At 47.9% G+C, this 24,561-nt stretch overlaps 1 protein-coding gene across 1 annotated transcript in view; it reads left to right on the plus strand.

Annotated features, from left to right (window-relative positions):
• The window catches only part of PPFIBP2 (PPFIA binding protein 2), a 144,934-nt gene that overhangs the window by 45,521 nt on the left and 74,852 nt on the right, over positions 1-24,561 (plus strand). Inside the window, 1 exon segment of the mRNA XM_007083180.3 lies at positions 3,950-4,152. Within this exon segment, the coding sequence (XP_007083242.2) occupies positions 3,950-4,152 (203 nt within the window).

Consider the following 24,561-nt stretch of genomic DNA (forward strand, 5'->3'; position numbering starts at 1 on the left):
ATGTTATTTAACTTCCATGTATTTGTGTTCTTCTCAGACTTTTTCTTGTGGCTCATTTCTAGTTTCATAGTGTTATGGTTGGAAAAGATGCACTGTGTGACTTTAGTGTTTTTGAATTTGTTGAGACTTGTCTTTTGGCCTAATATGTGACCTATTCTGGAGAATATTCCATGTGCATTTAAAAAGAATGTGCATTCTGCTGTTTTAAGATGGGATGTTCTGAATAAATTTGCTAGCTCCATCTGGTCCAAAATGTCATTCAAAGCCACTGTTTTCTTGTTGATTTTCTGCTTGGATGATTTATCCATTGATGTAAGTGAGATGTTAAAGTTCCCTACTATTATTGTATTGTTATCAATTACTCCTTTTATGTTTTTTTACTAGATGCTTTATGTATTTTGGTGCTCCCATGTTAAGCGCATCAATATTTATAGCTGTTATATCTTGTTGGATTATTCCCTTTATGATTATATAGTGTCCTTTTTCTCTTGTTACACTCTTTGTTTTAGTCTATTTTCTCCAATATAAGTATTGCTACTAAGACTTTCTTTTCACCTCCATTTGCATGATAAATGCTTTTTGTATCCCTTCATTTTCAATCTGCATGTGTCTTTAGGTCTGAAATGAGTCTCTTATAAGAAGCATATAGATGGGTCTTGTTTTGTTTTGTTTTTTATCCATTCTGTCACCTTATGTCATTTGTTTGGAGCGGTTAGCCCATTTACATTCAAAATAATTATTGATAGGTATGTACTTATTGCCATTTTGTTACTCATTTTATGGATGTTTTTATATTTCTTCTGTGTTCCTTTCTTGCTCTTTTCTTTCAAGGTTTGCTGGCTTTTTTTACTGATATACTTGAATTGCTTTCTCTATTTTTTAGCATACCTGTTACCAGTTTTTGTTTTGTGGTTAACATTTTACACATATAACAGTCTACATTAAGTTGATGGCTGCTTACATTTGAACCCATTAAAAGATCATTTTTAAAAATTTGATCTTTCACATATGTATTTCTGAACTGTGTGACATACATACTTTGTATAAGTGAAGTAGGACTGATTGTTACTGCAGCCGAACAGGCTAAAAGATCAGTAGCTTGAAACAGCAAAGTTTGTTTCTTGTTCATACTTTAAGTTCCCTCCAGATCTGCTGAGGGCTCTGGTCCATGTCATCATCCTTCTTGGACACGGGCTGATTCACTCTCTACCATTACCGGAGGCCAGAGCAGGTGGAAGAGATATGGGGAATTATGTACTGGTCCTTAAAAACTTTCATGTTTATTGGCCAAGGGAAGTCATGTGGCCGTAAGTAAACAAGGCGCAGACATGTAATCCCGCTGTGAGCCCAAGTAGAGGAGAACCAAAACATCTATAAATAACCCTAATTATTACCACAGACCTTCTTACTTGCTTTTGGAAGTGATCATTAAAAGGCTTTCAATAAAATCCTATGCTTGCATTTTACATGGTCTTATTTCCTCTAATAATTAGTAAATCTGTATTAAGCTTTAGTTTTGCCTCTTTAAATGAAAAATTACCAGGTGACCTCCCTAAACATCAAAATTTAGTATTCATTGTGGTGATTTGTGTAGGTTTCAGGTTTCTTAGATGGTTTCAACTTAGGCTGCACATTAAAATCACCTAAGGAGCTTTTTATTATTCCAAATCACATCTTAGACCAATTAGAACTTCTGGAGGTAGGACCCAGGCATCTATAGTTTGTAAAACTCACTATGCATATAAAATTGAAAACCTTTGTGCTAATCTATCTTCCCCAAAGAGTGCTTTGTTGTTCAAAATAAAGTAAGTGCCCCCAAAGAGAAGCTTTATTAGGGTTTGAGTATAAGGTGAATTGCTCTTTTCTGAGAAGTAATTTGGGGAATAACACCTTGTCTCTTTTCTATGTTGTGTTATATGTTATGTTATTGTCTCTTTTATATTGCTCTGTTACCCTCAAGTATGAAGGCATATATTTTCTTCTTTGTTGTAGCTTGTAGTTCTATTCTGATTTGTTTCCCCCTGTGGTTGTAATTTTTCCATAGGAGCTAATTATCTGAAGGGAATGCGTGGAGTATGAAATTGAGTCTTCTAGACAATTGTTGCCTTTGTTAATGCTAGGCCTTAGGAGTTTCACCATTCTGGGCCATTTTGTGAGCCTGTATGTTGATATAAATTGCAAAAAAAAAATTACAGGGATTTAAGTCTTTTATGTATACATATACCACATCCAAAAATAGTCACAGATACACACACCCACACACACACCCCTTGAATGGTAGGGAAGAATCCCAAGGCTTTAGGGCAGAGAGGGGGCCCAGAGAAAGGAAGAGACTTGTCCAAGACCACAGAGTGACCTAAAGTTAATGAAAATCTTGGTCTCTTCACCTACCCATGGCCTGACTGGCCTGACTTATCCTCTGTTTATAAAGGTATCTGTGTTGGAGCATGTCTGGGATGATCAGGGATTACTCAGTGAATTGGAGACTGGGGGATCTTCCTCTGCTCGGTCCATTTTCTTCCCTGAGGTTGGCTGTGGCCCTTCATAGTCAACTCTCCATCAGATTTGTAGGGCCTAGAAACTGCTGATCATACACTAGAGTGTGGGTAATCTGCAGTTTCCCAGCTCCCCAGAGCCATGAACTTGTTTGTGGATTGTGACCCACAATTCCCTCTATCCTGTGCTTTCAGAAAGCAAACCAGCAATCAAATAGTAATTGTTTCCTTCTGTGTGGATTTTTTCTTGCAAAAACTGCCGTGGCAACTAGGAAGCTGGCTCTTAGCGGGGTGGAGGGACCTAGATTTAGACGTCAGGCCTGCCCGTAACTGTGGATGTGGTGGCCCTATTGCCCATATTTTCCAGCAGAGCCCTGCATTCCAAGTATTTTATCCTGTTGGCCTTACAAACAATCCAAATGTCCTAGAAATTCCACTATCGACACATTTTCTAAAGTGTTTTTTATTGCTGAAAAAAGCACAGAAATCCTTTGTCAGACTGTGTCACCCCAGTCTTTGGTTTGAAAAATAGACCACTGTGTTTATGCAAAGAAGACTTTTTGTTTGTTTGTTTGTTTGTTTAAATGGTGAGGTTTACAAAGGCAAAAACAGCCCCTGTTTAGGACACTTGAAATTAGAAAGAGCTGACCCAGTCTGAGCTCTCTTCCTCTTAGCTGTTCCTCCAAGCATGCGTGCATGTAGTCAGATGCCCCTTTGACATCTGCAGAGCAGGGGCCGTGATGGCAGGAAGTCAGACAACTGTGGCAGGGACCCTGCCGTCAGAGTTTCATGGTCCATAATAGGGAGGATGAGATATGGATTCACTGTAACTAGTGCAGCTTTAAAGTGTGAGTACGTTAGGGGATGTTGAGGTCCCCCAAGTGGGAAAATCTGGAAAGATTCCGATTCACTAAACCTCATCAGAGCTGAGACTGGCAGTCTACGGCATTGTATTGCACAGAGCGTGTCACTGGGCCAGGCTAGAGTCAGGAATCACTGTGGGAGGAGTGGAGAGGAGAGGAGAGGAATACATATACAAGGAGGAGAGGAATTTTTGGTGCCATCTGTGCAGACAGCCCTACCACATTAACTTAAACTGATGGATCTAAAAGCTGACGAATAGCAGCTCATTGTTTTAGCCAGTGTGTTTCAGGTCACTGGGAAGGGCCGGCTGTGTTCTCCCAGTTGTCTAGGGGTGTGAGCTTCTGTACATCATTCTCCTTGGACAAGTTGTTCACCTCAGTCCGGTCTCTTCCTGCCATGCCGTGCCCAGGATGGAAGATGGTTACTGCTGAGTTTACTTTGAGAATGATTCTGCTGAGGCAGAAGTGATTTTCTAGTGATCTTCTTATCCAATCTTCTTTCCCCTATCTCTTCTCTCTTTGCCCTTTACCAGTTCCTTGCCCATGGCATCCACCCTTCTTACCAAAGTTCCTGACTCTCTTTCGTTCCAGGCACTAAAACAGGTGCAGATATCGGTGACAGTAGCTGCGAGCCTGCACTGGCCTCTCCGGCCTCCCACACGAACCCTTTCCCAGTGCTCCATCTCATTGAGGACTTGAGACTGGCACTGGAGATGCTGGAGCATCCTCAGGAGAGAGCAGCCCTCCTGAGCCAGATCCCGGGCCCCACAGCTGCCTACATAAAGGAGAGCTTGGTGAGTGGGCCCCTGGCCTGTTTGGGAAACCACTGGGAAACATAACCACACAACCACGAGGCCTACAGCATGCCACACTGCCTGGGACTATTGCCTCATCTGTGCACTTTGCAGCCTCTTCCTGCTTCCCATCCAGCTTTGGCCAGCTCCCACTGGGTGGTCCTTTCCAGCAGGAAAGGCCCAGGCAAGCAGCTTAAGCAAGGAGAGCCCAGGCAAGCAGCTTAAGCCACATAGTCAGGCTGCCTGTGTGCTCCCGTCATGCTCCCTGAGAAGGGGGAAATCTGGGGTCAAAGGAGAGCAAGCATGAGCGTTTTTCCAGGCAGGATTACATGTACAACATGCCGAGTTATAATCCCCAGCTGGGGTCTCTATACTTGGTCGTGCCCCCCACTCCTTGTTTCTTGCAATAGAACCTTGTCACCTCACCCACTCCTTCACTGCTGCCCTTGCTCTTCAGACCTCTTTCCCCTGGTGCATTCTGTCCCGAGTGGGATGCAGGTTTCCTAACTCCCCTTCTGCTCTCTCTGGATCAAGGCTGTACACCTGCTAGTCTCTAAGGGAAGGAGACGAGTAACCAAAGCTGTAAATATATGACTTTGGTTACCTATCTCCTTCCCCGTGGAGACCAGCTGGTCTACCTTAAGAGCTGATGATATTTGGGAATGGGTAAGGTGAGGAGCTTGCCTGCTGAAGAGGTGTGGAAACTGCAACCATTCCGGGGCAGAAAGGAGGAAATGGAAGCTTGAGGGAGCATGTGATTGCCTAAGCTGAAGCTGAAGCCAAAATGCAGTCTTCTAAAGCTGGAGTCCTGCAGACTGATCCAAAATGGGAAAATATGCACAGAAGGGGGAAGGCAGGAATGGGACCACTTTACTGGGAGGAGGAGGTTGATGTTGGAAATGCAGGAGGTTGAGACATCCTTGTCCAGAGGCTAAGTCGCTTGCCCTTAGACAGGTTGCATCCCAGATGTCCTAGCTGACATTTTTTCTTCTTTTTTTTTGAGGGGAGGAAAAAGTTCGTTTTACATAACTGAATGGAAAATGATTCATGAAATAGTAAACAAAGTTTAATACGGTCTCGTGCGCCCTGAAGGAAGCGGTGCCCGATTTGGAGGGGTGGTTGCTATGTCCAGATAGTCTCCTATTTGGAACTTCTGCGACTGCAGTGTCATGGAGTCATCAGTCCCCTTCCTCCCGGACATGGTGCTGCCAGTCTGCTTTCCTTGATAGCCAGGCTATTTTAGGATCTGTAAAAACAATTGCAAAACTGAAGTGTGTGCCCTCCTTTCTAGCTTCTGGGTAGACCTCTACTAAATTAGTCGGTTCTTTCAAAGTTGCATCCATACAAGTGTAGATGTGCAGTTCGCTGGACGGTACGTTTCTGCGGGGGAATTCATCTCTTTGGTGGTGGCCGCCGTTATTGGTGGTGAAAACACACAGTGGCGGTGGGCACATTGTCGATACAGTCTCATATGCGTGCCTTCCTCTGAACACTGAAGAATTCGTTATATTCATATGTGTTACTCAAGATTTTCGTTACGTAGGCTGCCTGCCTGGTGTCCTGTATCATACCTACACCAGTGTGGTAGGAAGAGTAGTGGCCTCCCAAAGACATCTTTGTGCTAATTGCCAGAAGCGGTGAATATTACCTTCCATGACAAAGGAGAAGGTAGCAGATGGAATTAATGTGGTTAATCAGCAGAGTTTAACAGTTTAACAAAGAGCAAGCAGTGTGGATTGTACAGGTGGGCCCAATGTAGTCACTGGCGTCCTTATAAGTGGAAGGAGGCAGCAGAAGAGTCTGTGTGGGAGCGGCGTGAGCCGACCTTTCTAGGTGGGAGCAGCGTCAGGAGCCAAGGGACGCAGGTAGGGGCTGGGGGCTGGCAAGGTGGCCTCTCCCCTAGAGCCTCCAGCACGGAAAGCATTCCCACCAGCACCTTGCTTTAGCCCAGTGAGCCCCGCTTGGGACTTCTGACCTCAAGAAATGTAAGGCAGTATGTTTGTCTTGGTAGAAGCCACAAGGTTTGTAGTAATTTGTTAAGGCAGCAATAGAAACTACAGCCAGGTGCTGCCTGGAAGAGGGTGAGAAAGGCTGTGCAATGGCTTGTGGGTGGGCCTGTTACCATCTAGCTTTGCGGATTGCCTCGTGTTGTCCCCAAAGGAAGATAGTCCTTGGTGGGCTCTCAGACTTGTGCCACTACCGGACAGAAGGCCACACCTGCTCCTCCACTCACCCTTTCCAGCCCGTGGTCAGTCAGGAGTTGCAGGGGGCTTTGGGAGTTTGGTTCCTCTCTCCTGTCCCAGGGCAGAAGGGTCTCTGCCTCCCTCAAGTTCCACCAGGAATTCTGGATGTTCCTGAACTTCTGGCCCTAGAGATTGTGCCTGGCTTCTCTCCAGTCCCCTCTGACCATCTTTTGCCTACTTTTCCCCGGGTTTGGTCACCCATCTCTCCCTCTGTTCCCACTAGCCTGACTGACTCTAGCTGCCATGTTTAAGGGGAACTTTATGACGCCTCAAGAGAGTTACTGGTCCTTAGCCCCTCCATCTGAAACCCTTGGGCCCAGATGCATTTTAGAAGTCAGGACTTACTAAACTTTAGAAGGGTAAGACGGTGTATATCTGCTGTATAACCTATTCTATCTCTAGCAGATATGGAGCAGGAACACATTAACATTTCTTCAGCGAAACTCCTGAATGTCCACATGAAGTGGGATAAAGAAAGACTGTAAATATTTTGCTAGTTCAGTTCCAGTTAGACTGCCAAATAATGGCACCAACATTATCTTTTTAAAAACAAACCTCTTGGTTTTCAGAGCTGTTGGGGTTTCAGAATTGTAGGTAAGGGATGGTGAGCTTCTACGTGGAATGTTTCAGTGTTGAAAGCAAAACTTAAAACCAAATGTTGGTTGTCGGATATCACTGCCACAATTCTCCTAAAGTCCCTGTTGACTCTTTCTGTCCCTGGGCTGTCCTGTCACCATGTGCCTGGGGCCCCTTGGAAACTCCCAAACAGCCTTCTCCACGGTTTCCTGAACCCCTTGCTTGCATCAGGCTGCGGGGTAGTTGAGCATCTTGTTTTAAATGCCCCTTCTCAGCTTGCCCAGGACCTTACCTTCACATAACCAAGAGATTCATTGGAGTGTCTTCCCCAGGAAAGTCCAGTCTTCCCAGAGTACAGAAAATAGCTCTTGGTTCTTTTCTTCACTGTATAGTTTACAATGATTATGTACTTTGTATGGATGTGCCTGAATTTATGTGGCCATTTCTCTAATATTAACATTTAGGTTATTTTTAATCTTTCACTAATATATAGCTCTGCTGCAGAGAATGTCCAGGAACATTTTTTACCTCTAGATATTTCCTTAAGATAGAGTCCTAAAGGTGGAACTAAAGTAAACAGACACAATACAAGATACTCCATTAAACTTGAATTGTAGATAAGCAATGGGTAATTCTTAATAAGTATGTCCCATGCAGTTTGCTAAATCTGGCAACTCTAATCCAAGGGTATTAATATCTTTAAGCCTTTGACACATTCTTCCCAAACCACTTTTCAGCAAGATTTTGCTCATTTATATTTTCACTGGCAGGGCTTGAGGTACATCCTGATCAACAACAATCACTAAGATTTAAAAACCAACTGAACTAATTTCTTAGGAAAAAGTGTCTTTTTACCACTTTGCATTTCTTTGCTTAGTGGAAGGCTAAACATTTTATATTTATTAGTATTCTTTTGTATGGTATCCAAAGTTCTAATCTCCTACCCCTATCTGGAAAAATTCATTTTCCATTTATGCATATTTATATACACAGTATTTTCCTAATGTATGTAAATTATAAAACATAGCCCCATATAAAGATTTTTAAAGGACAGGTTGAAAAATAGTTCTAATATTTTCTTGCCAACACCCCGGAGTTCACCTTGGATCTCCCTACCCTACCCTCATCTATTCATATTCTATGTTCTTCTCCCCTCTCCCCTTGAGGATTTTAGTGCTTTTCTTATATATTAACCTTTTTAAGAGCGGTCACTTTGTGGCATTTTTCTTACTTTGTTTTTAAAATGCTGTTTGTGTTGCTTTTTGAGACAAAACTTTAAAAGGGTTGTAATTATCAATCTTTCCTGCTTGGGTTTCTTGTTTTTCTTTTATCCCTGGAAAGGCCTTTTTTAACCTTGGATCAAATAATACTCACCTGTATCCTCCTCCAGTAAGTTCATGGTTTGATTTGTGTCTTAGAGTTCACTTGAATTCACCTGCAATATTTCTTAATGTGTGGTGTGAAATAGGATTCTAACTTCGATAACTTACTAAAAAGGAATCTTAAATATTTCTGATCCGAAGACAGTCGACATGGTTATCAGTTTTTCAAGATGTGTTGCTGAAAACCACTTATATTAAGATCTATAGATCTGTTTTGGGGTTATTGTGGTTGGGGGAATGCCTGCCTTTGAAGAGAGTTTTCCTGAAAGTTGTGTTCAGAGTCTTCTACAGTAATTATGGCCCATCAGCAGCTTATGAACGGTGTACTTTCAGGGCAGGTCAGAAGTTCATATAAACATTCCAGGATACCAGCACAGGATGTTAAGTTTTGATTCTGGGCAGAGACCGCCTGTCTGTATATTACATGTTGCAGACCTAAAGTCCTTTTATAATCTGGGGACACACACATTCTATAGTAGGTCTTCCCTGTGTGGAAATAGAGTCCAAAGTAGTGAACAAACCCACTGGTCCATTTTGGATTGGTTTTAGATGGGTACCATTAGTCAGAAGACTTTGCCATTTAAACTGTGGTCTGTGGACCAGCAACCTTGCCACCCTCTCTGATCGTTTGCTTGCTGCTTTGTGTTTTTATAAAAGGGCAGAAGCCCCACACCTATACCCATCAAACTATCTCCCAGTGATTCCTAGTCACATTACCGTTTGAGAAACGCTGCCATAAACCACAGAGACTTAAATTATTTAAAAGTATGTGTGGCTTAGAATTGGAACTAATAAGGCAGCTTGAAGGGTCAGGCAGTTCATGCTTATGCCTTGTCATCCAGGATATCTGTGTCCCTTCGTGTTTGTGCTATTCTCTTCTTTAGTCAACTGGCTTTGCCATATGCCTCCATTACTGCTTTGTCATATGTTGTCCTGGGTAGTCCAGTTCTGCCTCGTGACCTCTCTGGCAGTTGGTGTTGCTTCTCCAGAGAAGTGGCATAAACAGTAAGGAGGTTTATATGTCACTAACAAGATAGGCAGAAGACGGGTGGTTCCAGGATCAAATCAGTGGTTCTGGGATGACCTCAAGGGCTCTGGCTCTTTCCATCTTTCTGCCCCAACATCCTTAGGGGGTTGGTTTTTCCTCAGGGCTATCACCTAACAGTTACAAGATGGCTAGTGCAGCTCCAGGCCACATGTCCAGAGGTAGGACGTGTCCTTTCCTTTTTCCCACTCTCCGCCCCCGCCCCCCACCCCCCACCCGCCAATTAGGAAGGAAAATCTTCTCTGAAGCCCTGCAGCAGACTTCCCATATAGTCCCAAAGTTTGGATCTGTTCACATGTGTAAGCCCTAGCTGCAAGGGAGGCTGGGAAATCAGTATTGGCACATTCATTCACCGTAGTGGTAGGTAGCCTTTGTCCGAAAGGAACTATACTAGGAAGGAGGGGGAATGAATGGCTCTTAGAAAGACAGCCCAGAGCAACTGCCACATGGCCTTTAGATTTGATTTTTATTCTTGTTGACAAATTCTTTTCATGTTTTCTCTCCTGCATTCATTACCCCCCCCTTCTTTCTTTCCCACTCTATCCTGCTGTGTGTGTGTGTGTGTGTGTGTGTGTGTGTGTGTGTGTGTGAACTCCATTTCCTGGAAGAGAGAATCTAATTGGTCTGCTCCTAATTTTTAAGTTTGTTTGTTTTATTTTGAGAGAGTGAGAGTGTGAGCAGGGGAGGGGCAGGGAGAGAGAGAATCCCAAGCAGGCTCCGTGTTGTCAGCACAGAGCCCGATGAGGGGCTCAAACTCACCAACAGTGACATCATGATGTGAGCCAAAGTCTAGAGTCGGATGCTTAACTGACTGAGTCACCCAGGTGCCCTGGGCTGCTCCTAATTTTGAGCTAAGTTCCCCAGGCCTACAAAGAGATGTTAAGTGCAAAAGAAATGGAAATTAAAGACCTTTCATTTACGCACGGCTATGGATTAGCTGCCCTTGGGTCACACAAGGGCCAGTTAGCTGTGGTGAGAGGACCATGTGATTAAAAAAAAAATGCTCTCCTCTGTACTGTAGACCTTCAGACACCAATGTTGGCATCTGTGCATAAGGAAAACAGGCGCTGAAGAGGCAGAGGTGGATATGGGAGAATGGTTGGTGGTTAGAATAGAAGCAAATAACAGGAATCTGGGCCCTGCCTTTGTCTCAGGTGCAGAAGGTGCCCCTGGTCCTAGTGCATCACAGGCAGCTGTGTTTCTTTACAGTGGGTCTGGTCCTCCCCCTGTCGGTGCTGGCGGGCTGGACAGATAATGATTGGCAGCAGACTCTGCCTAGTGATAGTTATAAACAGGCCAGACTCCTAAAGACCAAGGAGAGCAGACCTGTCCAGGATTCAATAGTGCTGGGTTATGAGTGAGTTTCCAGAGATTTAGGGTCTAAAACAGGGTCTTCCCTTCCTTGGCAGGCAGTAAATGAGGAAAAGTGGGCTCCAGGCCTAGAAGAGTATATGTGGGGCTCTCTAAGCTGGGCCCCCCCTCTGGGGCTTCAATAAGGAAAGGAACAAAGGGCCCAGATTCCCTTGCCCTGGAAGCAGTATCTGTGTCTCAATTCTGGGCCTATCACTAGAAAGTTGGTAGGGTACCTGGGAGCTTCTGGTAAGGCCCTCTTGTAGGGATAGTGTCCTGGGGTTCAGGGTGAACTGGGGCCTGACCGGCAGAGAAGCTTCTGTGGGGCTGTCCTGTGCTGTGGTACAGCAGAACGATATGACCTTAGGAGATGAAATGTCATCTCTCACATTGGGTAGATAGGGCCAACCTCAGGGTCTGTACTAGCAGAGGATGAAGCTGAGACTGGCTGGAGGGCTGAGGCATCTCTCCTGTGCTGGGAACGGAACTGAGTTCTACCAAGGGGCTGACTCCTTCATTTCCCTGCAGCCACCTCCTCGGCCTGTGGTGAAGTGCTGATGATGCCCTCAGGGAGAGCATGGCCGTTTCTGGTCAAGAGCTCCTCATTCCCACCAGATGGTCCTGAAGGCCAGAAAGGAGACCAGTGCTCATCTGTGGCCCTGACCTGACCACAGGAGCTGGTGCCACTATGGGCACTTCCAGGAATCTGGCTATACCTTGAGTGACGCTTTTCCATGGTCTAGAAGGGGTATCCCTAATCTTCTATACCTGCTTGCCTTGGCTGGGCAGAGGCTGGTTGGGTAGATCCAGGGCTGGACTGGCAGGGTGGAGCCCATAGAGGGTCTGGTCTTCCAGCTTCCAGTGGGGACAGCCAGCTATCGAGGTGGTGACTCTGGTCCCTGGGTAAGGCCCAAGAGCTATCAGAGCCAGCAGGGTCTCCAGATGGAGCAGCTCTGGGTGCTTCTCTAACCGTTCAGTAACTACCCCTCCTCTCCTCTCACAAAGTGCTAGGTCTGTCCTGCTGTTTAATGGCTTTGGATGTGGACAGGAATCCAGGGTAAAGACCTGAGCTTCAGGGGCTCAAGGTGAAGTCTAAGGAAAGGCTGGCAAACCCAGCAGCAGTAGAGTGAGGGCAGGTCAGGGTGAGGGGAGGAGGTGGACAGAGAACCCACAGCAGAACTGTTCTCCAGGCCCCACTAAGGAAGCAGCGTTCACGGAGTGGCTTGGCCATCCAGCAGGAGCCCAGACTTTTCTCCCCAAGGTTACAGGTGTCCTGGTCAGCGTGCTTGGGCAACACTGAACTTGGGTGAGACATCATGGGAGGCAGGAATGAGTCAAGAGGCCAGCACTCTGCCACTTGCATGTGGCTTTGAATGAATCTTTTCCCCTCCTCTGGGACTCTTTCCCTACTGGAAGTGACCACTGCTTTGACAATCTGCCTGCCAAGCATTCCAGCGCTGGCTTTTTGGTAGGCACCAGCCATTGCCTTCCACAGCCTAGGCCTTGTGGTCTCCAAAGTGGAAACAGATTAGGGAGCTTCTCTAGGGGTAGCTGCCCCACAGTCTGGTAGACTGTGACCTCCCAGAAGCAGTGGAATGTCATGGCAGGGAAGTGAGGGGAAATCCAGGACATGTGCTCACCTCTGACAGCCTGCAGTAGCTTTGGGTGCCCTCAAGTCCCTTCTTCACTATTCTCTCAAGAAACAAAGTGGCCTGGGCCCAGGAGGGCACATGGCTGCCCCCCTCCTCGTTCCACTGCCTTGTCACAGATGGTGGCTTCCTTAGCTCCCAGCTTCTCAAACAAAGCCCTGTCATTCCTGCCAGATTCAGTGTGCAGTCTTTCATTCTGGCCAAAGAGGCAAATCTGTTTACCATACTGAAAAGCCAGAGGAGTTACAAGAAAAGGTAGGGAGAAAAGGCTGTTCTCTGAATTACAAACTGTGAGCTTGTTTCTTATGCCAGGTGATTTGTCTCTGGATCTTTATTCTCCACCCCGGGGGCCTAGAACTAAGATGGATCAGGATAAATGTGTGTTGGACCTCTTCATTTTGGAAAGTTTCAGGGGTTTTATAGGGAAATCTTTTTCTCTGAATCTTGAGAGAAGGAGAAACTTTGTGTTTGTATTTCAAGGTGGGTGGCGGGGAGGCGGGGGTGGAGAAAGGCTTATGTGAACCAGTTCCCAGTGTGTTTCTTGCCTTTCCTTTGAGTGAGAGCTGTAAGTCATAGGGGTCGGCACCACTCTGTCCCACCCCCCCACGTGCTTCCCTCCCAAGAGGCTCCTTCCCTGAGCAGGGCCCGAGTGCCTGTCGGGTTCTTTGTTCCTATGCAGTACTGGATAAAGCCACTAGGTGGGAGTCAGGGATAAATGCTAGAAAGTCGGAATCCCAAGTCCCAAGGAAGAAGGTACAGGCTTTATACAAGGAAAAATAGCTTTGTTTCAATTAGAGAGATGGCCTAAGCTCCTTTCATTAATGAAACTGGTGGGCAGTGTACCTGGGTCAGTTGGCGGAGTTCTTTCCCATCTTCCTTGGAACCTGCTAGACAAAGGGCAAGCCAGAGAGGTCTCTGCGTTTTGTGTTGGGGGAGAGGAAATGGGAGGGCTGAGGGCTGGTCCTGGGAGCACAGACCTGGCCTTCCATTGTCAAAAAGAAGACCTCTCCAGACCCCTTAAGTGCAGTGCTTCTTGCTGGGGCATTATTAGGATGGCTCCCTCCATTCCAGGAGGCATTTCCTGGCCCTGTGTTGCCAGGCCCTGCCCTGGAGAAACCACCTGTACCTTGGATTTTTTTTTTTTAATACATTTTTCCTGGCATAGCTTCTCAGAGAGGGGATCTTTCAGCTAGTATAAACTTAGCAGTTTTAACTTTCCTGGGGTTTTGGCTCCCCACCCCTGACCTCCCCCAAGTAAATTGTACCCTACTAAATTCTAGAGGTCTGGCTCCTTGCAGACCTGACTTGAAGAAACTATTTCAGTCTCTAAGAACCAATGTTTATAAATGGCCATGAATGTGTAAACACTGGTGAAAAAGCACATAAATCGTTCCCTACAAGTTTCCTGCTTCGGACCTAGGGGACGTGGTGGCCCATGTTGCCAGGTTAGCATGACTTGGGGTCTGAGCATGCAAACACCCACCAGCAACCTTCTGCCCTTTTAGGCACCACTGGTAGGCAGACAGGCTCTGGAGGCTTCACACTTCCAGGGAAACTTGCTCAATACCTTGTGCTTTAAGAAAAAAATACCTTGTGCTTCTGAAAGTGGTTTCCTAACCTCTGACTATTCAAATATGGTGCTGAGCTCCTCATATATGAGCATCCCCTGGGAGCTTCTTAATAATGCACAGTTTCAGGTCCTGTTTCCAACCTCCTGGGTCAGAATCTGCATTTTTACCAGAAATAGCCTCCAACCCAGGTGATTCATTACAGATGGAGAGGTAGTGCCCTAGCCAGGGGTCAGCAACCGATGGTGTGCATTTGGCTCACTGCCTATTTCTTATGCCCCATGAGCTAAGAATGCTTTTTTATGTTTTTCAGTGATTGAGAAATCATAAGAATGTTTTTATGCAAAAATGGCCTAAAATCCTAATTTCAGTGTCCACAAATAGCATCCACATAGCCACCCTCTTTGGTTTATGTGTTGGCTGTGACTGCTCTTGCACTTACAAATGGCTGAGTTTGGGTGTAACAGAGACCAGATGGCCCACAAAGCCCAGAACATTTACCATCTGGCCCTTTATAGGAAAAGTCTGCCGATCCTGGTCCTAACTCCTTGTGGAGGTAGGTTCCCGGGCCTGTGAACCATGGGGACTTGGGCTGTGGTGATCATGATGCTGTTTTACAAGCAGGACTTGCTTTACAGGCAGTGTCCTCGGGCTGGGCTCCTCCACCTCCACTCCGCAGTGGCAGGCTCCATGTGCAACATACCTGTGGAACACAAACCTGTATCTGGCATACCAGGGGCATCCTGATACTTGTTACCATGGCCCAGAGCCCGAGGCTCAGGGCTCAGCTAGAGTTCAGGACGCAGGTGACCCACGAGACCCCTCCATCCACAGTTCTGCCGGATCAGATGCTGCCGACTCCAGGCAGCCGGCCAGGAGGAGCAACACCGCAGGAACCCATCCCCAGTCATTCCCATGCCTATGTGGGATTCTAGCATGTAGGGGACATTCGTGGGGTCCCCTTCGAGGCCCTGGGATGAGGAAGAGGACAAGCTGTGTGAGTTTCCCTGTCCAAACCTGACCACTGTGTCCTCTTAGCTGTCTTTTTAGTCCCCAAATGGTCAGTCTCTCACGTGTCCTGCTCTTTGCCCTCAGTTGGCTGCCTCATGTTCTACACGGTGATGAGCTGAGTGTGGCTGCTGGTGGGTGACTTGCTTTTGGAAGGCCCCAAAGGCTTTTAGGGTTGCTGTAATGATCCCTGTTTGTGTCTCCCCTGTGGGTCCTGAGCACTCTCCAGCAGTGGGTCTAAGGAGGTATCATGGAAGGAGGACCTACCCCCCCCCCCGACACAAACACGCCCCTTTAAGGGAAGACTAAACCTTTCAGAGTAACTGCATAGGCCAGATGAAACCCTTTGGGAGTCACAGATCATTTTGATAATCTGAAAATAAGGTTTTCAGAAAAATAGTGACTTAAACATCCAAATAGCGCTTCGTATGCATTTTACGAACTTCTCCAGGGGCCTATCTAACCCCCCTAAGCCTGCCTGTGGACCACTGTGAGATTCCCCTGGCCAGGATGGCCTTCTGAGGGGGGTGGTGCAGCCATGGGTTTGTCTTGCCAGCGGGATGACCGGGCCATGCCTGGGCCAACTGCCACCTGTGGGTCAGTGAGCAAAAAGGTGCGTATGGCTCTGCTGTCCTGTCTCACTCAGCCCATCAGCCAAACACATGCCCTGCTCCTAGGTCTTTTGGAGTGTTATTTTGTGAATTTTGCATTGATTTATAAAACACACCTTTATTTTTAAAGGCTGAGGTAGGAATTGCTACTTGAGGATACCATAAAAATATGTCAAGAATTTAGCTGTGATTTGGATTCCTCCCTTCTCTTCTCTCCCTTTCTCTACCCTCCCTCCCCACATTCATCACATGAGATGATCTAATAGATGGAAATCCGCCCTATTTTTCCTCTCAGTGGAGCATCTTTACCCTTGGGAAACACACCTTCAAGACTTCTGTTCTCCAAGTAGAATTTTAGGTTTATCTTGCCAGTCTTCCCGTGTGACCTCACTCTTTCACTCAAAGAATGTTTAAGTTCTTCCTGTGTGCCAAGAACTGCCCCAGGCATGGAGGTCAGAGCAGCATGTCAGGCCTCAGACACATGTTCTCCAGTCCAGTGCAGTGCACAGACCTGTCAACAGTACAAGAGAGCAAGTGGTGAAGTGGAGAAAGGGTGTGACCCGAGCCAACCCCCATGGGCAGGTGGGAGCTAGCAAGGTTGAGAGGGGCCACCACCTTGCTCCCTTGTCCTTTCTTGCCTCCTCACATCAGAATCTACTGAAGGGTACTGAGCCCCCTCCAAGGGGAGCAGGGGCTGGGACTGTGCCCTAGCATTCCCCATCCAGCCCCCCAAACCCACTCTTGCCTCTGTTTCCCTAGAGTCCCAGAAACCCCTTTACCACATACATGTGGTAATTCTGTATTTACTCAGGCCAGGAAGGTGGTTTCATTCACCTTGGATGCTGGTTAAATGTGTGTTGACCAAATGAATTCTTCCTTCAGCTTCCCGAGGCTTTTGGCGGGGTGGGGGGAAGCTCACCTACCCCTGCAACCATGGAGAGGTGTTTCACCAACACACCCTATCCTGGTTCTGGTCAGGGAAATTCAACCAGGTGGGGCCAGAGGTGAGGAGGGCCCAGAGCCCAGTGTGTGGACAGCAGAGCCTGCTTTTCCTTTCTAGCCTCTGATCTGGGTGTGTCTCCAGGAATTTACTCCTCCCCTCGTGCCAGCTGCTGGCCAGAGCCCTCCCGCCGCCTCTGATCGCTGTGACTGGGCCAGCCTGCTGGGGACTGGCCTGCCAGGCCAGTTTCTGTTCTTTTTGGGGCAGCGGTGGGTGCCGAGGCCATGCTAGGGGGCATGCCCACCCCCAGCAAAGACTTCTCTTCAGGCCGGCAGTTCCAGGAACCCCCTGGTGACCCCCAAGGGCACTGGCAAGGCCCACACAATCACAAGATGTACATCTGCAAGTCGTTTATGGCAGCAGTGCTCGGGGGCCTTGCGTGTAACCACATTCCCACTGCACCCACATCAAGGACCGCTTTCATAATCGGCCTAGCCAGAGGCCGCATGTTAAGGGCCAGGCAAGGGAGACAAGCTGTGTTTAGGGGAGCTCTGAAAGGAGTGTGGGGGTGGGGTGTGAAGGTGGAGGGCAGCCTAGGGGGTGGGGTGGGGAGTGGTGCTGGGGAGGCCAGCCTGGAAGGCCAGCGAAGGAAGACTGACAATTCCCCGTCTCTGTCAGCCACTGCCTTCCCAGGGCTCCTACCCAGAGCTCTCCCTAAATCTCACGGGCACACACATGCGGTGGCCTCACCTTCCCCCCTCTCTGGCTTCTGAGGCAGCTAGTCTAGAGTGGGGGACAGCTGGCAAGGCCTGGGACTTAACGGGAACTGTACCCATCCCAGTGCTAAACATGCCCGAGGGAGCCCTGGTCGTGGTGGCCAACAGCAGCACCGGGCCAGATGCCTCCGATGGCAGATGTCTCCTGGGGAGCAGAGGTTCGCCCCTGGCAGATGGTGCCACCAGCGCCAAGGACAGCAGACACCCGGTGGGGCCAGGAACCCAGAGCGGAGCTGGTTCTGAATGTGTTCTTTTTTGGAAATGACAGGCTTTCCTCAGGGCCCAGCCCGACGCCCGCCTGGAAAAGGGGTAGGCGTGGGCTTCAGGGTGGAGGTCAGGCTATGTGTGGGAACCAGCAGCTCCTCCAAGAGCAGCACTTATTTTTAGTCTTCTCCCCAGTCCCAAATAAACTGAGAGCAGCTGGGAGCCTGTGGGTAAATGCAGAGTGGAGCAGAGACAGGAAATCGGGGTCTCTCGGTAATGAGTTCCAGCCACTGCAGAAAGGGGAAGCCAGACGAGGAATTTTCTTCAGGACTGTTTCCCTCTGGCAGGCTCTGGTATTATCACCAAAAAGAATGTTCCTGTGTGTGTGTGTGTGTGTGTGTGTGTGTGTGTGTGTGTGTTTACAACTCCTGTCCAATTCTGTCTTTTTTCCCTACCTTTTTGCTAGGTTTGATTGCTTTGCAGGCTCCAGATCCCAGAGCTGGTGCCTGTGTGTGTCTGGGGGTGGAGGGGGAGGATACCGGAGCGGCACGGTCCGGTCGGAGCCGTTGTATATCTGAAACTGTTTAGGGAAAGGCTGAAGGACGCAGGCCAGGGAAGTGGGGAAACTTGAACACAGCTTGACGTCCCCAGGGGGAGGGGGCAGAAACAAGGAAGAGGAGAGAATTTGGTCTCTGGCCAGAAAAAGGGCTTTTTCAACCAAGGAATCTAACTGCTGACATGGGTGCCCAGCATGGATGGGGACATTGATGTTTACAAGCATTTTGCGTGGCTGAAGAGGGTAAGTGACTGGCTGCTTTATCTGGGTCTCCCTGGAGATGAGGGCAAGAGAGATGCTTGGGAGGGGTGTTGGGGGGGTAGTATTTGTCCGGCAAAACCCTGTCGTGGCCAAATTCTCCATGAGAATCTAATTATAGGCACTAGGGGAGAAAACAGTCAGCTGTCTTTGTTTCTCCGCTGACATTCTGGTGAATGAGTCTCTGTACAGAAAGGCACGAATGGGGTGAAGAAAGTTATTTTAACTTTGGCACTTAAACATTTGGAGGCTCCAAACACCGTGACCAGAAAAAGGTGTCCCTACTGCCTTTCGGTTTGAGGACACAGAGAAGCGGCTGCCTTTCCAGTGCACTGAATTCAGACCTCGTTGAACTTCTCTGCTCTGATGTTATCTGATGGTGTTATTGCTGTCAGCCCGGAGAGCTTCTGTGTTTCCGGAGTCAGGCTCTTGGGGAGAGCTCTCTTCTGAATGCTCTGAAGCCAGGGGTTTGGGCTGCAACCTTTATGCCTTTTCTTTGGGGGACGAGCTCAAGTGCGGCATGAGCAACGAATGAATGAAGGAAATGAATGTCGGGGCTCGAGTAGCATGAATGATCGCAGAATTCAGGCTCTTCACTCCTTCATGACCATCTTTAAACTGGCGAAGATGGTTGTCCGTTTGTTTCTTTTCACGCCGAGGCTGAGTGTTTCTCAGAAGCAGGAAAGGCGAAGGCAGCCGACAGATAAGAGATTTGACATTGTAAGCAGAGAGGAGCAGGAGGGACAGGAGGTGTCCGGCTTAGAAGGCCCCTGACTCCAGCCCCTGCACACGGGGCCTGCAGCTTTTGTGTGCGCTCTCTTCAGCGCTCATTCTGCAAATATTTATAGAGACGGGGGCACTGGGTGTCCAGTGGTGAGCAAAGCAGAATCTGTCTCTGCCCTTGTGGATCCACCATCCAATGTGGGAGACAGAGGTTAAACCATCCCAGTAAATAAACTTGAAGTTACAGATTAAGTGCATTGAGGAACAGAATTGTGAAAACTGCTACTAGCCACCATGGAGGGGTTTGAATAAGTGAGAAGGAGCAGTGAGGCAGCCCTCTGAGCAAGGAGCCCTTCACCGAAACCTGAAAAGTAGGAGTGACTCAGGTGGAAGATGGGGTGAAGAACATTCCAGGCAAAGAGGCTAGTATGTGTAAAGGTCCTAAAGTAAGAAGGATTTAGGCAAGCTTCAAGACTGAGAGAAAGCCAGTGTGGCTGAGCTCCGCGATGGGGGAGCTGGCAGATGCTGGTCTCATAAGGCAGTGAAGGGTAAGGGTTGTGGGGGATGTGGTTCATAGGACAGGGGACTTGTGGCAGGGAAATGACCTGGGACACAGGCAGATCCAATTTGTATTTTAAGGCGATAACTCTAGCTGTGGTGTGGCGTAGGGCAAGCTGTGTTGCAAGGCAGCTAAACAAGACTAGAGCTTTGGGGGCTTGTTGGGATCAACTGGTACAAACCCTCCATTTAACAAAGCCCGGGAGAGGCTAAGGACCTCATGATTATTAATGTTAGAGATATTCGTGGTGCAGCCTGACCTTGTACCCTGCTTTCTGTCTTCCACTCCAGTTCTCTGGCCTCCTCTCTTTCGCCAAATATGTAGAAAATTGTTGGTTTAGAACCCAGCAGAAAACCCTATCTGTGCTCAGCCCCTGCTCAGCTTTGGGATGGGGGCGCTGCAGCCAGCAGAGAGCGTGCTGGCGGGACCAGAGATTTTGGCAAAGATTTGTATCCTTTGTCTTAAGCGTTCAAAAGCCTTCACTGAAGATCCTGGGGCAAAATAGGTGAGAAGCACGCTTCTCATCCCTTAGTCTGTTTTTCCTGTATCGAAAATGAAGCTTTTTAACCAGGAGGTCTTCCAGCTGTGATGTTCAATGTCTCAGTGGATATAACTGCACACCTCGTGCAGAAGTTCTGTCTGTAGAGGAACTAATCTTGCATGTGCTGCAATGTTAGAGAGCCCTTTCTGTCCTGAGACCCAGGCTGTGCACATTGGCTCCTGTGCATAGCTGGAAGTCAAACAAGGGGATTTCAGAAACCCCTAGGATGACTCCTAGTAAGACAGATTATTTTTCTTCCACTTGTAGAGTGTTAAGGATCATTAAAAAACAAAGCACAGGGTATTGGATATGACCTAGACAGCATGATCAGAGTTATCTCTCCCCCTAAACAGATTCTTCTCTTTTTTTCTTAAATTTTTAAAAATGTTTTTATTTATTTTTGAGACAGAGAGAGACAGAGCATGAGCAGGGGAGGGGCAGAGAGAGGGGGAGACACAGAATCCAAAGCAGACTCCAGGCTCTGAGCTGTCACCACAAAGCCCGATGTGGGGCTCGAACTCACAGACTGTGAAATCATGACCTGAGCCGAAGTCGGACGTTCAACCAACTGAGCCACCCAGGTGCCCCAGATTCTTCTCTTTTAAATCTCCTTTAAAAAATGCCTTCATGCTGTGACCTTTATCCTAAGCCCCCCGGACTTGCTGTTAGTCTGGAAATGAAAGCCCAGGCTCACCTGTCTGGTTGGCTTTTGAGACTTTTTGCAACTCGGCTTCAACTTACCTTTTTAGTCTCATCATGTGTATCTACTCTGAGCTCCCAAGTGTGTTCCCTCCCTCTTCTGAGCTTGTGCCCAGCATCCTCCTAATTGCCACGCACTTTGACTCCATTGAGGCTCTTCTTTTTCCAGCACTCCTTTGCTGGCCCCATCCCTCTAGTGGGCTCCTCCACGATAGGTATCTAGTACATTCCATCTGCTTGGCTCACACACCTCTTTTCCCACTCGTCTTCAAGCCAAGGTGGCTTGGAGAACTGGTTTCTCTTGGCCCAGGGGTTTTGACAGTGGAAACACTGTCTCCTTCATCTTCCCATGCAGAAGGGGTGACTCTAGGAAAGGTGCATGAGGTGTGGCCTGGTGCACAAGCTAGCAGCCGTCACCCTTTGACCAGTCTAAGAGGTCAGTGCCTTGGAGCAAGACCAATGCTTTGAATGTGGGGGCGATGAGGGATATGCCTATGGCCAAGGAGGCACAGAGCTAGAAGGGAAGCATGGGCTTGGAAAAGGGGTGTTGTTCTGTGGCCTTTGGGGGAGGAGATAGTGTGTACTATCGTCATTAAGAACGTGCAGTTTGAAGTTTGGAATCTGGCTTTGCCACACTTACTGGCTATGTGATCTCAGGTAGATTACCTCAAGCCCTACATTTCTTCCTCTATGAAATAAAGAAGATACAGTGTCTGCCACATACAGGGTCAGGTAAGATAATGTCTGTAGAATGCTTAGCATAGTACCATGCATGGGAGAGACCTTCACTAACCATTAACTCCTACTGGCCATTATGAGGAATTAGAGGGCGGGGGTTGAAAGTGGAACAGTGGCACCAGTTTGGTTCTCTTCTAGCAGCACATGTCAGGCCATTGGTTCCTACGACTCTCCACTCCTTTCTGCATTCCATGCCAGGTCTCAAACCAAAGACCTAAGAGGGGCGGCTGTGTCCCGGCTCGCTGTGAGTAACCAGAGGCCCCAGCACTGCTGGCTCTGGCCAGCTTGGCCATGGCTGCTAAGTGAAGGCCGGCCAGAGCTGCTCCTCCAGCTCCAGCTCCAACAGACAGAGCCCAGGGACAAGGGAATCTCCTGCCACAAGCATCCAGAGGGCCTCTGCCCCTCAGCTGTTTGGTTCCTGATTGACCGACAAACAGCTCACACCTGCCCTGCTTTGAGAACAGTGGCTCCAACCCACAGCGTTGTGAAAAGAGTCCCTAAAAATAGCTCCAGGCAGGGTCTATGGGGCCCACCCACTGCCCTCTGAGGAGTGGAGCTTATTTTCCCAGGAACAGAAATGCCACCACCGTCAGCCTCTTCACACTGCTGCTGGCTTCTAGCACTTTCAGTGTTTAAGCCAACTTCCAGCCCAAAGTCACAAAGGAAAAGGAATTACCGTGGCTCCCCTACGCAGTTAGCTTGCATTCTGGAGTAGGATATGGGATGAACTCAAACTGCTAATGCGAGATTTCACTCTGTGTCCTCTGGCACTCAAATGGTTGATCCAGTAGCCTGGGCCAGAAGTGCTACAGGTTCCAAGGATTAACAGACACACAGGCATCCTAGCTCAGGCCTTGACTCGCCTTGCACTGTGGTTGGACCCCAGTGCAAGGGAGAGAAGTAAGCAGCAGCCTCTGCGAAAGTCTCTCCTACTGGCTGACCACACCCACCCTGGGTCCGGCTCCTTGGGTTCACGTCTCTGCTCTATGTGACCTTAGATGATTGATTTAACCTCCCTGGGATTTAATCACCTTGACCATAAAATATGGATAAATAATTTGATGTAGGTAAAGTGCTTAGGAAATCCATCATAAGCATTAGTTATGGTGGTGATGATCTGGACCATAACTGGCAGCTTTTGGTTACTCCAGAGCCACATGCCCACCATGATCCTGGTGGAGAAGTTTTTCAAGACCACGAGGAGGATAACAGTGGGTATGGTTACTCAAGGGTTCTAGCTGTTTGCAATTTTGTATAGGTACATCCCGTTTTTAGTCAATGTACCCAACATGCCCAACCATCCTATTCTTCAGTATAAGAGCTGGAATTCTACCATCTCTGACATCTGGCACCCGTGACTCCTGTCTGTCAGCTTCTTGGAGAGGCCCTCAGGCCTTTTTCCCAGCAGGGTTTAACAAGGTGACATCATACTGGGGCTGCTTGCTAAAAAGCTCATGCATCATGTAGAGCAGCACAGCCATTGGTAGCTCCCTGGTGGGCAGCAGTGTTTGGGGATCCCAGACTCCTCCCTGCATTCTCCCCTCTCAACTGATGTCACCACCTACTTTGCTGGGGGAAAAATAGCCACCCATAGATGAACTTCTCCCCTTCCCTCCCCTTCACCACAAAATGTAACTGTGTTCACAGCCAACATTTTCAACTTCTGTTTCATGGGCCAAGGCTAACTTGGGATCCTGTCCTCCTGACCTAGTCTGGTTCTGCAGCCTCTTGTGCCTCTGATCATTTCTTCTGTCCTCTGCCCTGCCTGCTCGTCCGTGTCCTTGGCAGAAAATGCTTCTCCTCTGTTCTTAGAGCAAAACAAATCACGACTGTCTTTGACCTGGTACTTGCTTCTCCAGGCTGCCTGATAACGTGTCTGCCTTTCCCCATCAGAAATCTTGAAAGAGTGGGCTGAAAACTTACCATTCTACTCTTTCCTGACCATTTCCAAACCCACTGCACACTGGCTTTGTCCCGAATGACTTCTCTCAAATTCCTTCTATAATGTTCTCACTGCCTCCGATTCCCTAGCAACTTTTAGTATCCATTTCCCCCAGGATTCATTCCCATTTGAGAATTTCATAGGGTTAACAGGATTCTTGTGACCAGAGAACCAGCTCCTCACTCTGGCCTTCCACCTAATCCCGTGTTTTCCACCTATGGATCTTTGTCTCATGCTGATTTGACTGTTGGCTCCTCAGAGTGTCCAGACAGTCCAAGAAGCACTGGGCACTTACTTCTAATGTCTCCAGTCACAGCATGCTCTCCACCCCAGCCCCAGCACCTGATGCTACCCCTCTGTCCCTGAAATGTTACTAATAACAATGAGCCAGTGTGTCTGTTGGTATTGGCAAGATGAGGAAAGTGCACCACTCATAGAACCTCCTGTTTGTACTATCCCCCTGGCTTTAATGTCCTCCCTTCACAAGATACCAGCGCACTTACAAATGCCACTTCTTCTGCAGCCCAACACTGTCGGTCCCTTCTGTATCCAGCCACCTGATCAAGAGCTTGTAGTGGGGACCACGCTTCTCCAAGGCTATACTTTTGGAACAAGATCTTAGTAAATCCAGTGCATTTCTTTCACTCCAGATCGTCCTTAGGATGATCATTTAGGAGCCATCATGCACATCACACCAACTCCTTGATTAGGGAGCTTATAGGTAGATGGTCTTTTGTTTTCTGTGTTAGTCTGGGGGAAACCAGAGTGTCTGAAGGGTAGTTGATGGTCATCGCTTTATGGGTAGTCTTTATTAGGAAAACTTTCCAGAGATTCTGCTCTCCCATTTTCCTGGGGGAGTTCCTTCATAGCTTTCCAAGCTCATTCAAGCAGTGACTCCACTCTAAAGCCTGTCTTCTCCCTTGAGGGTATAATCCATTTGTCCCTCTCCTGTACCACCGCTGCTGGCTTATTCTATGACCATACTTATCACATCTCCCTGTCAGACTACAAAGCTCTCTGAGGGCAGGGAATGAATCATTT

The sequence above is a fragment of the Panthera tigris genome, chromosome D1 (genome assembly GCF_018350195.1).
Source record: "Panthera tigris isolate Pti1 chromosome D1, P.tigris_Pti1_mat1.1, whole genome shotgun sequence".
Lineage (NCBI taxonomy): Eukaryota > Metazoa > Chordata > Mammalia > Carnivora > Felidae > Panthera > Panthera tigris.